General features: G+C 36.3%; 1 protein-coding gene across 1 annotated transcript in view; it reads left to right on the top strand.

Annotated features, from left to right (window-relative positions):
• LOC143234170 (uncharacterized) overlaps positions 1–15,678 on the top strand; it is a 79,742-nt gene that overhangs the window by 43,441 nt on the left and 20,623 nt on the right. Inside the window, exons 6-8 of the mRNA XM_076471303.1 lie at positions 6,826–6,928; positions 8,628–8,688; positions 9,891–9,989. Of these exons, the coding sequence (XP_076327418.1) occupies positions 6,826–6,928; positions 8,628–8,688; positions 9,891–9,989 (263 nt within the window). The remainder of the gene's footprint in view (positions 1–6,825; positions 6,929–8,627; positions 8,689–9,890; positions 9,990–15,678) is intronic.

Here is a 15,678-nt window from a genome sequence, read left to right as displayed (position 1 = left end):
GATCCATCCGAACATCAATTTTGCGGATAAAGTTATAATAATTAAAAATGTTTACATTCATGCACGTATTTTCTTTGTAAAGAATCCCACAAAGTTTAAACGAGTCCTAACATGTCTGGATCACTTTATACCAAAGGACAGATCTCGCCTCAAAACTGTCAGTTAGTATATTACTTAGTTTTTTTGTTATAGCAAAGCCACATCGGACTATAAGCTGAGTTCATTGAGGGGACTCAAACCCCTGATTTTAGCGCTGTAAGTCCGTATACTTACCGCTATACCAGCAGGAGACAGTATGGATGTGTGTTTTGTTTCCTTAAAAATTAAACAGGTGTGTTTATTTCACATCATAGTTGCTCTCTGTATGAGTAAAAATGTTTACCACACGCGAAACAGTGGTTCTTTCGTTGGGTGACGAAGTGGACATTTTGAACAAGTAAAGAAAGAGTCGAATTTGGAATAATGCCAGTGAAGAAGTGTTGTAAAATATATTCTAGACATACGATTTTTTAATAATATCAAAATATCCGGATTTTCAATTACCCACACAACTGATGACCCCAGTTAGCCGGGATAATCGGAGCTTTAGTGTAATTAGAAACTCACTCTTATAATTAGAAAGATAAAAAAAAATGTCGACCAAAAAAAACAAAAAACTCAATTACAAACGAGTCTGAAACCTACTAAAATTGATACTTGTGTCTATTAAATAAATTCTTCCAAAAAAATTACGTCAGATAGTAGTAGACTGATGCACCATGTAAAGTATCAGGTAAATACTATGAAAAGTCATCCCACTTACAGTCACTTGATAATGTATCTAAACACTGTCGGTTGAATAAGGTCCTGAAACAAAGAACGTATCGTAGAAGGATAAATAATATATTACAGGTGAAGTAACATAAAGGTTGCTGTATGTAAAAAAGGATCACTTGGGTAATGAAGTGTAAAAGCTACATACATATGTTAGATGACAGTCGCGGAGACATTTGTCTACGAAAGTTGTATGAACTATTTAAGAACCCCAGATGACAAATGGCGGCAATATGATGACTATATGGTAACGTATTTAAATACATTGTTTTATATGAATTAAGCACAGGACGATATATACATATATAATGTTTTACATCAATTAAACAACTGTTGTCGTTTATACTGTATCAGTAAATTGCTAGCCACGTGAAAAACCTCAGATAAAATATACAATAAAAACACAACAACCCAGAAATGATTCCAGCACAATGCATTGAGAAACTTGAACAAGTTATTTTGATGATCCATTTATTAAGAAGAATTGAGCTACTGAAAACATATAAAGTTAATTCAACAATTGTCTCTAAAAAATCTCGCCCAAACAATTGGAAATCTCACAATGATTTACTAAAAGCATTTGAAACTTTAAAACATTTACGTAAATAAACTTTTTGGAGAATTTGCGTAAATCATATACAAGCATATAAAATTTTATTTATTATCACTTACGATACATTAAACAGGAGCTTTAAGGTGTTATGGAAGAAACTGTTTACGTTTAAATCATATCATCATAGTGATTTATGTAAAATTCGTGATACGTTAAACTGTAGCTGCTGAATAACGTGGTATGGCATGGCCTAGCGCATTAAGGCGTGCGCTTCGTAATCTGAGGGTCGCGGGTTCGCGCCCGAGTCGCGCCAAACATACTCGCCCTCCCAGCCGTGGGGGCGTTATAATGTTACGGTCAATCCCACTATTCGTTGGTAAAAGAGTAGCCCAAGAGTTGGCGGTGGGTGGTGATGACTAGCTGCCTTCCCTCTGGTCTTACACTGCTAAATTAGGGACGGCTAGCACAGATAGCCCTCGAGTAGCTTTGTGCGAAATTCCAAAAAACAAACAAACTGAATAACTTAAGAAGACGTCAGTTCATGTGAAACTCGGGAGTAATATATCGAAACTCACAGTTGGAAGACACTGCGTAAGGAAAACGATAAGTTTTGTACTTTATTAATTAATATTCGTAACTGTTAAGTTATTTGTTCTAGCTGCTGTGAAAACTGTTGTATCTCGTAATAACCACCAGACATATTGAAAAGTAAGTGTGTTGAACAGAAACCTAAAAGCAATAATAGGATCGAACACAATATATGCACCTTCCCAAGATATTTTTAACTATGCTAAATAAATTCCGCGAAGGCTTGAAATTTTTACGTAAGCAATTAATAATTTCTTGCATGCTACAAGTAAACCAATGAAATTATTGTATTAACAGTTTGTCGAATCGTTACGTGACAGAATTGGTAGTGAAACAAAGTGGGGGTGCATTAGATAGAATCTTATGATGCAAGCAACGGTGTCTCTCGCTATCAACAGTCAAAGTACATTTATTGCTTTAGAGAAATAAACGTAATTAGTGAAGAAATAACAGTTTTATTTGACTTTGTAAGAACATTCTAGTTGTTCAGGATATAACATTTTATCTACATTTTAAATAAAAAAAATATTCCATAGTAAGTGTAGTACAGTATTTGGAAATGAGAAAACAAAACACAAACAAAAACTTCATAAAATGTAGTTTAAAAAAAGCCAATTACGTTTATGTATTTCGTTTTGAAATATGTTCGAATTCCAGTAAAAAACTGAAGTGAAAAAGCAGGCCCTAAACAAAAGAATAACTTCCAAAAGTGTGTAATTTCTTGTACGGTAAAGCACTCGGCTGGTTTTAGGAAAGCATATTGTTTATATGGTAAATGAGCAATGAGTTACCAAAAGTAAAAAACAAACAAACCACTTACAAGCAAAATATTATTTAACTCTATTAGAAAAAATACCTAAACGTGAGATTTGTAGTTTTCTAATAATTTCACTTGTCCCCTAAAAATGCAAATAAAGACACTGTTCGACATATATATATTCAAGTAATAGTTTTTAATTCTAAAAAAAATTTGCTTCGATGGCTTTTCAATTTATTGTTACTGCCCGATGAATCACAAGATAAATGAGGAAGATATATTAATATTTTTATAAACATCGTAACTATAATTAATACAATGTATTATAACTAGAGCATATATAGGTACGATAGAACCGATTTCAGAAGATTGAACGCTGACGGAATTTGTTACTTTCGTGGCTAATCTTTGGAACGACTTTATTACAAAGTTACAGGGCCTGGCATGGCCTAGCGCGTTAAGGCGTGCGCTTCGTAATCTGAGGGTCGCGGGTTCGCGCCCGAGTCGCGCCAAACATGCTCGCCCTCCCAGCCGTGGGGGCGTTATAATGTGACGGTCAATCCCACTTTTCGTTGGTAAAAGAGTAGCCCAAGAGTTGGCGGTGGGTGGTGATGACTAGCTGCCTTCCCTCTAGTCTTACACTGCTAAATTAGGGACGGCTAGCACAGATAACCCTCGAGTAGCTTTGTGCGAAATTCCAAAACAAACAAACAAAGTTACAGTTGTTTAGAAGTAAAGACGTTAATAACACAGCAACAGAGAGATTGATACTACCAAAATGTGCCACCAGTTTTGTTTCTTTTACGTTCTGGTCTTACACCTGTTCGAAATGTTCACCTTTGGCATCGCTTTAGAATGTAACCTTTTCGTTTAGGTTACGTTTTGTCATAATATAAATATTATGGTTACGCAAACTGTTTTTCATTCTGATGCTTAAAATATTCTAGGCGAGTTAAATGTATGATAAACCCCAAGTGTCTAATGTATCCCCGAAAAATAGAGTGTAATGGTGTAGTATTAAAAGAATGTGTTAGGGTATTCCCATAAAACAGAATAACTTTTTTGTTTTAGGTTTTTTTGCGTGGTTAACGACACCCCCAAACAACCATTGCGACACGAGAAATATGTATACTAGGGTGCGTCAGCGGATAAAGGATAAAAATTAAAATGTCCCAATTTTTTTGCTCAGTTGTGCCACTGCATGAGAAAAGAACATAGACAAAGTTTCATTTCAATCGCGAAGTATTTAGGGGTCGCGCATCCTACGAAAAGTTCACTATTTTCCTTAAATTTACCCTACATTACATTGTTAATGGTAATTAAATTATTTAAATAATTTATTTAATATTTATTGATTATACAATTAGCAAAAACATAAAAACTTGAAAGAAAAATTTATTTCATTGAAGTTTTATCTTGCCTGCCCCCTTCGCATTGATCTTCGTTCTTGGTGCGGCCCTTTGATGTAAACTGTTGAATTAAAGCTACTCCTCTTTCAGCTGCGTCATTTGTCACAAAAAGTTTCTTTACTCTGTCCTTTCCTTGTTTGTACTCTTCGGAGGCGCTCCACTCTTTCGGTGGTAATGATAAAAATGCGCTACTAATATCCAGATGGGAGAAAATTTTCTTCGTTGCCGAGGTAAAAAAATCTGGAAGTTTTCTGGAAACAGCATTTCTTGCAGCATCAACTGTTAAACGTGAAGTTGGCCTAGGAGATCCTTTCACGGTATTCATATTTGAGACCATCTTGAGTTTGTCGCTATTCGTTACACCGTCATCAAAGAGCGCAAGCCCAACTGCAACCTCAGATAAATACCATAAATGCCGATTCATTGCCTTTGTACCAACTTCCTTAATCATATGATTTTCATGCAATGCAAGTTCCTTGAGTAGTGTAAGGTCCCTTCGAGCTGCCACGGAAGCATCCTTAGCTGTAAACCATGAGAGCAAGTAATGTTTAGTTATAAAGACACACAAATCGCCAAGTTTGCTGCAGAATTGTGCGTCAAATGAAACACGAGATGAAGCAGGCCGTGGTTGCAGTCTACCAAACTCCTCTTGGAACATCCAAATTTTAGAGAATATATTGCTCGAGCCATCCATCGTGCACGATGTACAGCACCAGAAGTACGGAAAGAAACTGAAGAACGTCCGTGTGGAAGAGATCCAAGAAAAATGACAGCTAATTCCAAGAGCTCTTTATAATCGTCCCGTGGTTGATGAGATTGAAGAAAATTCTGACAAAATTGAATAATATCATCCTTCCAAGGCTGTATTCGAGTGGCATTGCTTCTACTGCTGTTATGTACTTAGTTTTATTAATTTTAGGGCAACAATCTCTAAAGTTTAAAAAAAAGTAATATCTGGACTTTTTGATGTCTCTATCACGAGAGTAGAGAATACAGTGCTCAGAAGAATCTCCAAAATGTGATGTCTACAGGCAAGGTGCAAGAGCTCACGTTCAAGTAACATTTCAATCCTCAGACAGACGCCAGATTTGGATCCTGTATTGGTCGCCGTGGTGTCAAAGCAAAGCGATTTAATTCTGTCTTTTATATTCCATTCAACTAAAACTGATTCGATCTCAGAAGCTACTGAATTTGCATCCCCACTATCAATCTTGGGCACTGAAAGAATCTTCTCTACACCTTCACCTGAAACTAAAATTGCCAAACGTTCGATCTTCTCTCTGCCAACCAAGTCAGGCATCAGCTTACCATCCCAATGTAATGTCAAAGGAACGTTTGGAGAAAAAACTTTCCTTCAATTCAGCTGCTAGAAGAGTACGGTTTGTAATTCGTTTCCTCCTTATGGAACTTGGGTTAATGGCAAGATCCTCGATATTATGTCCAATATGAGCTGCAAAAGGAAGCAAAATTTGCGCGGCTTTTCGGTCACTGATCTGGGTTCTGTCTGAAGCCGAAGCTAGCCTTTCACTAATGCCAACTTTTTGTTTGGTTCTGGAAGCACGTTGTTATTTTGAGCGCATTGCGCAACCCCTAAATATTAATGTATTGGATTGATTTTTACGCTAGCATATTTTTTTCATTGAATGGAATCAAATTATAAGCGAGCGACTGAGTGTCACAACTTTTTGTTTTTTGACGCACCCTAATGTATACAGTAAAAACAAATATAGTTTAGGAAAATCTAAGTAAAAAGATGGATTCTCAATATAGAAATTGTCTTAAGGAAGTTCATCTGTAAAACACATTCTAAGAAGCTCTTCTTTTGCTCCACACACCAACGGAAGTTTGACTAATTTCTATGTGCTCTCAGGCATCATTTGTGAAATAATGAAAAGGTAAGATGAGCAGTTGCGCTAATTAATTGATGAACTCGAGCATTTCATCCAGTGTTTGTTCAAGAAAAAAACAAAACAGGGTGTGATCTGGCAGCATTTTAATACAACCGTTATTTAAGGACGAAATTGCGTACGTTTCGGAATATTCAGTTACACTTTAAGATGCAATTGTGACAACGTACGTGCGGCGTTGTTTGTGAAGTTCCTCGAAAAGTGTTTGTATGTGTTTTCTTATAGCAAAGCTACATTGGGCTACCTGCTGAGTCCACCGAGGGCAATCAAACCCCTGATTTCAGCGTTGTAAATTCATAGACTTACGCTGTACTAGCGGAGGACTTCACGAAATATTGTATCACGGATAACCAGAGCAGTGTGTGGCATTGAACTACATTTTCTTCGAATGTTTAACAATTGAAAAGTGTTAAAATGTTGTAATTAATCTGGAGATTATCCATGACATGATAATTGTGTTTGTATTAATACAGAAATCGCGAAGAAATGGATTAAGTTATGTTGACCACAATATTGTTGATCACGTGAATCGACATACCTTAGGCCTTGACACATTAAGCGGCGGGACATTTCAGGTTTAATGTCATGTTGAAATGTGTTGCTTGTGATTTATACCGAAGATAACTAATGACCATTTAACAGTGTCAGATATTTCAAAGTCAAATTCTTTATCAGTAACCTGAAATTGTCCGATTCTTATATGCAATTTTGTAAAAAAATTAGTTGATTAAAAATATATATATATATATAATTAAAGACGTTTATGTTATCTTTACAATGATTTTCTGTTTTGCGTAGCTGCACATGTGACGTGTCAGGAAGACCGCGGAGAGCTGACAGAACAACGAGTAATCTATACCCCAGACGACTCCATTAGCTTATCTCTAGAATACGGATATGGGTAAGTGGAAAAATAAATTGTTATGAAACCTAATTAATTCGCTGTGATATAATATCATGCTTGGGATATCCGCGTTGGTGGTATCAGTTTTGCATCTCTCTGCTATAAATATTAAAATTTAAAATTAGAGTTGCACAGAAAAACAAACAAAAACAAAACCTACTTGACAATAATGTTAATCAAAATTAAATAATTTTATAAAAGCTGTAAGATTTTGAGATACACTTAATCTCTAACTGTATATATATATCCAACAGCAGTGAAACATACATTAATGTTCTAATGCTTAAGTAACAACAGCGTGAATTACTTTAGTGTAAAAGCACGTACCAGTAATTCGAAATATTACAAGAGTGTACATTTAATCACTACTATCAAGTATGTGTGGGTATTTTAAAGATATGTTACGATTTGGTAATTAATAGTAAGTTAAAATTTCGTTTTATCATACAAACGTTTATTTTGTTTATATTTCCTAGCTAGTGAGTTTGAGGACTATAACGTTAAAATTCGGGAACCAATCCGTATGGTGCGAACAGCAATGATAGCCCGTTGTGTGTAGCTTTTCATTTAATACGAAACGAATAAAAAAAAAACTGAAGCAAAAATAATCTATTTCTATTTCAGGAGCCTCCTACGAGGAAAGTGTACATAAAGCTGTTTGCCCTCCAGTGGCTCAGCGTTATGTCTGCGGACTTACAACGCTAAAAACCGGGTTTCGATACCCGTGGTGGGCAGAGCACAGATAGCCCATTGTGCAGCTTTGTGCTTAATTCAAAACAACAACATAAAGCCGTTCAGTTTGACCATTTTATTCCTTCTATAAAATCTATAAGAAATCTGAACCTATAAGACCCTTAAAATAATTATAAACTTATGCATATTTATATACATAAAGTATTTCCTCTGTGAGTATCAAATGAATTTGATTTTACATGGAAGAAGGTTGGTTTGAATTTCACGCAAAGCCACCCGAGGGCTATTTGCTCTAGCCGTCCCTAATTTCGCAATGTAAGACTAGAGGGAAAGCAGCTACTTATCACCACCCACCGCCAACTCTTGGGCTACTTTTTTACCGACGAATAGTGGGATTGGTTGTCACTTTGTAACACCCCACGGCCGAAAGGGCGAGCATGTCTGGTAGGGCGGGCATTCGAACCCGCGACCCTCGGATTACGAGTCGAGTGTCTTAACCACCTGGCCATGGAAGAAGAAAATCGACTTCAGAGAGATGTTGTTTTATTCCACCACGTGTTAGCTTACGCCATTTTCAAAGGTGTATGAACGTCACATGTTACAAAATAGTGTACAGACCCTTGAAAGAAGCGTAAGCGGAAACGTTTGGTAGAATAAAAAACATTTATATGAAGTTGTTTGTGGTTTTCATTGTAGATGGGTTCTATACTCCTGCAAGCATAGAAAACTATACAAAATAATAATGAGTTTGAATTTTTATAAATATTCTGATTGTAGTTTAATTTTCAGACAGTATGTTTATAGTGTAATTTTCTTAATTATTGTTGTAAGTGTGAAGTACTTTTATTAGTACGTTTAGTGTTTGTGTTATATACGTGCATACAAAAGTATGCGTAGGACTAAGATTTATTTAGAAATTGAATGTGCCATTTTACACTCTCGGCAACAGTGCGTATAGAAAAAACAGTAAAATGAACATAATAGCATTTGTTTTTCTTTCCAGGAAAAATCAGCTACCCACCAATGATCATTCTGCTATTACACCCGAATCTGAAGACGACACGGTAAGATATAACATTTACATAAGTTCTATTTTAAGATGTGATTTACATTTAGTGGCAGCCAGTTTATTAGTAGAAGTACAGCCCTGAATGTCATAGTTTGTATTACGATACATTTTGTAAGGGCGAGGGACTTTCCACGTTTCAAAGATGCATCGTGGTTGTGTTCGTCTGACAGGAGCGCCGTTAACAAAGACCATTTCTTTGAACGGCTGTTCAGAGACGTCGTTCATCACAACCAATCGAACAGGAATGCAACGGCCACTAAAAGAAACCGTAGCTTTCAACCACTGGTAACTAAGCGAGGGAGAATACTATGCGGACCAGCATTACCAAACCTGTCACATTTCAATCGGTAACCAATTCGTAAAATGCTTATCTGAAATGCGAACAGGAAGGCCTGGTTTCTGTGGTAGTTAGAAGGTAGGCTGGTAGAAATGAGACTTCAGGATCGTGTGACGTATCTTGTAAGACTCATTCCAACATTTTCTATAATAACTGGAATCATTTAAATTCTGATGGAATATCTATTATCCTGTTGCAGAGCAAACACTTTGACCCTTGGGCTACACCATTAAAACAGACATCTTCCGGCATCTTGTCGTATCTATATCACCCGAATATAACGTATTATCTTATTAAACTAAATTACAGATCTGTGGCGGGCTAACAAAGTGGCCACCAGTAATAGAACTTCGATCCGATGACGTTTTCTTCTTAACAATGGTTAATATAACATGTCAAAATAAGATGAAAATACAAAACCCTACAACACGAGAGCTATTGAAGACGATCCATTCTTCTCCAGAGAATTCCCAGTGTTTCCCCTGATGAAGAAAGACCAACGTTTCGAAAGCGCTCGAATTATAGGATTTTTTTTATATTTTTACCCTATGTTTTTTATTAAACTATGTGTTTTCCTGACATCACGAATATAATAAGGTATCTTAAATGAAAGTTATCATAATAGATCATTTTTAGTTAAAAATCGGACAAAGCTCACAACGATGTTAAAAGTTACTCCAATTTCGCTAAGACCCAGATACATTCTGTTGTGAAGCACATTAGAATTAGAAGTGACATTTAGATATTTCTTTGTAGTCCAGTTTATCTTATTTCGTAACTTCGTTTGTTAACTACAAATATTTATAATTATATGACTTGAGCACTTAAACCTGACGAAACACTTATTTGTAACACTCTAGGATGCCAAGCGTCGTTACCTTCAGTGTCCGGCAGCTGTAACAGTAGCACATCTTAAAAAGTTTATCAACATGAAGTACGGCCTTAGTCAATCCTATGTGGTAAGCACTCTCATCCATCTGTATCCTAAAGAACTGAATTGTATGTTTCAAACAAAAAATATCGGATAGGACTATATAGTAAATCACTTAGTTTTGGTCAGTTTTCGAGGAATGTGTTTCTCATATGTACACAGATAAAACAATCCGTCACAGCAGTATTACAGCCCCGCCATGGCCAAATGGCTAGGGTGCTCGACTCGTCATCCGAGGGTCGGTTCGAATCCCCGTCACACCAAACGTGGGGGCGTTATATATCACAGTCAATGCTACTATTCGTTGGTAAAAGAGTAGCCTATGAGTTGTCAATGGGTGGTGATAACTAGCTACCTTTCTCCTAGTCATACATTGTTGAATTAAGGACAGTTAGCGCAGATGACCCTCGTGTAGCTTTGTGCGAAATTCCATAAACAAACACCTATAATTTATACATCTACTACATCGCAGAAATAAGCATGACTGCTACTTTATGTAACTCAGTTGTATATTATGTTGGCAGCAAACAGTTCCTGTATTCCGTATTGATAACAGACAGTTATTAGAATTACTGATGTAGTTTTTCTACAGTTGACTCTGAGATTATTTGACTCCACACCGCTGGTTCGACAGATCTTGTGAATGATTGTAAAGTTGCTTAAAATACAACAGTAATAAATAATCAATGGTAAAATAAATAAGAACAATAATATTGGGTTATTAATCCATAACATAGTTCACACTATAAGAGTTGTTCTTGAAATCAATGGTATGAATAGCTTCTCAAACACTGTTGTTTCTGTCTTATCACAGCGGGCCTGCTGAACACTATCTATTGATGAAAAGGTCTTGTTCGCACTGACTATAACAAATGTAGTGTGGTTGACATATTGCACCAGGGGCTCTCAGTCGTAAGAGACCCCAAACTTTTCAGCATTAATGTTTTGTTATTTAATATAAAACTGTTATTTTTTGTGGAGTTTTAAGTTTGTTTATATGTTGTTCCATTTACACTTCCTGTAAAATTGAATGAACGTTTAAGAGGTCTCATTATAGGTCTCTACACGAGAGCCACAGAGAACCTGATCCTAGGCCAGATTTGAATTTATTAAGTTTAATTACGTTTAACCACAGTCAGAAAAAATGGCAAAGACTGGTTGTTAACACTGCAATAGTATGATTTGTTATGCATTTCGCGCAAAGTTACACTAGGCTATCTGCTCTAGCTGTCCCTAATGCACCAGTGAAAGACTAGAGGTAAGGCAGTTAGTTAGTCGTCAACACTCGCCGCCAACTCCTGGGCTCCTCTTTTACCAAAGACTGACCGAAATATTATAACGCCCTTGCGACCAAAAGGAAGAGAATGTTTGGTGGGGCGGGGATTCGAACCCGCGACCCTCAGATTGCGAATAAAGCGCCCCAACCATCTGGCCATGCCAGGGTCTCAAAACATAGAAGAAAGTTTAGGCAGGTGTGTCGAATAGCAACTGCATCCAGTTCTCATGTTATAAATAATTTATACTTTCAACACAAAACGCAGTTTTTCTTGGAATGTATGTCTCTGGCCTGAGAAAAAGTTTAAAAAAAAAGCTAACTGAAACTCAGTGAGATGCGTTAGTTATACTATTGTTACACTGAAACTCAGTGAGATGCGTTAGTTATACTATTGTTACACTGAAACTCAGTGAGATGCGTTAGTTATACTATTGTTACACTGAAACTCAGTGAGATGCGTTAGTTATACTATTGTTACACTGAAACTCAGTGAGATGCGTTAGTTATACTATTGTTACATTTCAGCACACCCATAGAATTTGGCGGTTCTTCTTTTTTGTTTTACTTCTTATGAGAAAACTTAGCTAAGTGTAGTTATAAGACAACTCGCTCAGCGGAAAATGCCGGACTTTACACACCATGAGACCCCATGCTGTATTGTAAGTTAAGTTCGGTCTCTGAATCCTTCGAGACGATTGATTAACGAAACCTATCAGTTGTTATACTCTGTGACATTCAGATCTTTATAAATTACATGACGACTTAATTCGTTGAACATGTCGGTTGTTATACCCTGTGACATTCACATGTATTATTGTTTGGTCTTTATAAGTTACATGGCGACTTGGTTTGTTGAACATGTTATTTGTTACAACTTGTGACATTCACATGTATTATTGTTTGGTCTTTTTAAGCTACATGACGACTTGATTTGTTGAACATGTCAGTTGTTATACCCTGTGACATTCACATGTATTATTGTTTGGTCTTTTTAAGCTACATGACGACTTGATTTGTTGAACATGTCGGTTGTTATACCATGTGACATTCACATGTATTATTGTTTGGTCTTTATAAGCCACATGACGACTTGATTTGTTGAAATGTCAGTTGTTATACCATGTGACATTCACATGTATTATTGTTTGGTCTTTATAAGCTACATGACGACTTGATTTGTTGAACATGTCGGTTGTTATACCCTGTGACATTCACATGTATTATTGTTTGGTCTTTATAAGCTACATGACAACTTGATTTGTTGAACATGTCGGTTGTTATACCCTGTGACATTCACATGTATTATTGTTTGGTCTTTATAAGTTACATGACGACTTAGTTTGTTGAACATGTTGTTGTTACAACTTGTGACATTCACATGTATTATTGTTTGGTCTTTATAAGCTACATGACTACTTGATTTGTTGAACATGTTGGTTGTTATACCATGTGACATTCACATGTATTATTGTTTGGTCTTTATAAGTTACATGACGACTTGGTTTGTTGAACATGTTGTTTGTTACAACTTGTGACATTCACATGTATTATTGTTTGGTCTTTATAAGCTACATGACGACTTGATTTGTTGAACATGTTGGTTGTTACAACTTGTGACATTCACATGTATTATTGTTTGGTCTTTATAAGCTACATGACGACTTGGTTTGTTGAACATGTTGTTTGTTACAACTTGTAGTTTAGCACTTTTAGTCTGAGGCTCCCTTGATATGAGTTAAGCATTTGATGTCCCCAAACCTAAACCATGTTGACTGAAAAACAGTAACATCTTTGGATGTACTGCATCATTTAATTAATTAAACATCATATTTATCGGCTTATTGTTTATTTAGAATCAAAATTATCTTGGCACAGTCAACTTTGTCGGAACGCAACTATGACAACCATTAGAAACTCGGGCATATATCTTGGTACAATCAACTTTGTCGGAACGCAGCTTTTAACAGTTGTCAATATCTTGTTAATCACTGTTATTGAAAATGGCGAAAATGTAGATATAGAAGTTTGAAGGTCACATTTATACTTTTACAGTTAGTAAAGATTCTCCTTCGATATATACGTGCTTCTTATTTAGGGAGTGAACGTTTCGACGAAACGTTAAAAACTAGTTAAGGCTATATCATATAAAGTTTCTTAAACAAGGCGGTTGTTTCACTTATTTTTTGTATTAGATTGTACTTCGATGTTTTTCTGCAAATGGCACATTACAAAAAAAGCAGTAATATTTTTACGCAATTTGTATTTATTATTTCTTTAATGAAACCTGCACCCTATGAAACAGAAGTGCAAAGGTTTCTTGTTTGCATGTTCGGAATTTGGAATACCCAAACACGCTTGACACAGAAAATTAACTTCCCTTATATTGCACGAGCACGTGTGTTATTCACGAGGGATAGTGACGTAGTAGGCTTAGCTGCATCTCGCCTATGATTACACCTTATTTGCTGTTGTTGGAGTTAAGACGTTCACCATGTGTTGTGTAGCTTTATGTGCAAACAACCTGTGCTCAATGCCCGTAGTCTTTCAATCAGTAAAAGACGTTTTTGAGCGTTATTTCCTTGTACTCGTTTCTGTATGTAAAAATGCAATCGGTTTTAAGAATAGCAATGAACAAAATATTCTTGTTAGTTGATAAAACGTGCTTTATGATACTACAAACGTCTCGCATGCAAATGAATATAGAGCTACTTTATCACTCGGTAATATTCCACAAATATCGCCGACAAATATAAGTTAATTACGAAATACGTTTGAAGAGAAATGTTTTTATTTTTTCCCGTATATAGGTGCACGTATTACCTAATCTTATGAGTTGAAGATGTAGTGTAAATCAGTAGGTACATTCCACTGAAGAAGTTACCCTATCTTCTTGATAGCTCAAGAAGAAAAAAATGAGTACAGAACAGAGACACTAAAATAAAACTATAAACTCAGTAGTTGCAACGGATGTTCGTAAAGACGAGGAGTTTTCCTACATGTTAATAGATCCGTAAACCATCTGTTGATATCGGCATTATAAGTTGTGTGTCTTCACGACAAGTGCGTGCGCTAAAATATAACAACAGCGACTGAAATTCGTTTTGACAACGTGCAATTGAGAAGTTCGAATGGACCAGTCTCTCCCGTCCTGCTTACAGTCTTAACCTTATGATGTGCATTCGCTTATCGTTCCATCTCGGTTCAGCTGTTTGCAATTCCATACGTAATTCAACGCTTACTATGATGGATCGCACAGAAAACAGGAGAAAATTCATTGTGTATTTACCGTGTATTTGCTTTCTTTGGTGTAAGATATTTTATTGTAAAACTGATATTTTTGGATACTTATGGCAAAGTTTTGGCAGTTGGATATTAATCGCTGTTCATGCTTGGTAATCTATTGAACGGTTACATTTGTTCTTTCTAAGTGCTAACTAGTTTTATCTTCAATTTCGGCCACTAATCTGCTGCAGTCTCCAGGGAAGTCCGAGATAATTGGGATTCACTTCTAAATCTTATTGACAGAGAGGTTGAATTGTTATGGATAAGACTCCATATTAGGGTTAATATTGTTATGCGTATATATATATATATATTCCATTCTGTTTTATGGTGCCCGAATTCGGGGTTTGATACCCATGGTGGGCAGAACACAGAGAATATTGTGTAGCTTAGTATTTAACAACAACCAAAACATTTCGTCATGTAATATTTCGTGACAATGTATAAAGTCGTAGGTTGATACAGTAAGAATAGGACTTGCAGAAGTAGTGCCATTGTTAGTGTCAGAAGCTTATGACGATTGTACATTAAAATAGACCAAAGCAGAGAAACACATTAGCAAATATATTGTTATTACCGTATATAAAGATAGTGGATGATGTGTGCATATTGTTCGTTTGTTGTTAAACAGAGAACTACACAGTGGGTTTTCCGGGTCGAATCCTTGATTTTAGTGTTGTGGAACACTCAAGATTACCACTGAGCTAGCTACCAGTTAGAATAGAACTTTTGGAATGCGTAAGTGATCATCACTTTTATAACGCTTCCACAGTCCCGAAGCATGGGGCGCAAATTATTATATATTTTTTTCGTCGGTAACAGGACGCGAAACTTGGAACCTCCGATCCTAAAGTCCGGCACGCTGACCACTAGGCAGCACGTGACTCAACAGTAAAGTTCTTTCGCTTATAAATTTCTCATAGCACAGATGCAGAAAGTAATATTATTTGTTAGTTCGTGGTGTGTGTGTTTATAGCAAAGCCTCATTGAGCTAACTACTGTACCCACAGGGGAATCGATCCCCTGATGTTAGTGCTGTAAATCCGTAGACGTACTGCTGTTCTACGAATGATGTTTGAAACGAGACTTGAAAAGAGATCACGTCATAAAATCCGTTGCACACTAAATGAACAGATTATTGTCACACTGTCATGTTCGA

The sequence above is a fragment of the Tachypleus tridentatus genome, chromosome 12 (genome assembly GCF_004210375.1).
Source record: "Tachypleus tridentatus isolate NWPU-2018 chromosome 12, ASM421037v1, whole genome shotgun sequence".
In the NCBI taxonomy this organism is placed as follows: Eukaryota; Metazoa; Arthropoda; class Merostomata; order Xiphosura; family Limulidae; genus Tachypleus; species Tachypleus tridentatus.
The sequence above is the reverse complement of the archived record's forward strand: the minus strand, read 5'-3'. Positions and strand labels throughout refer to the sequence as shown.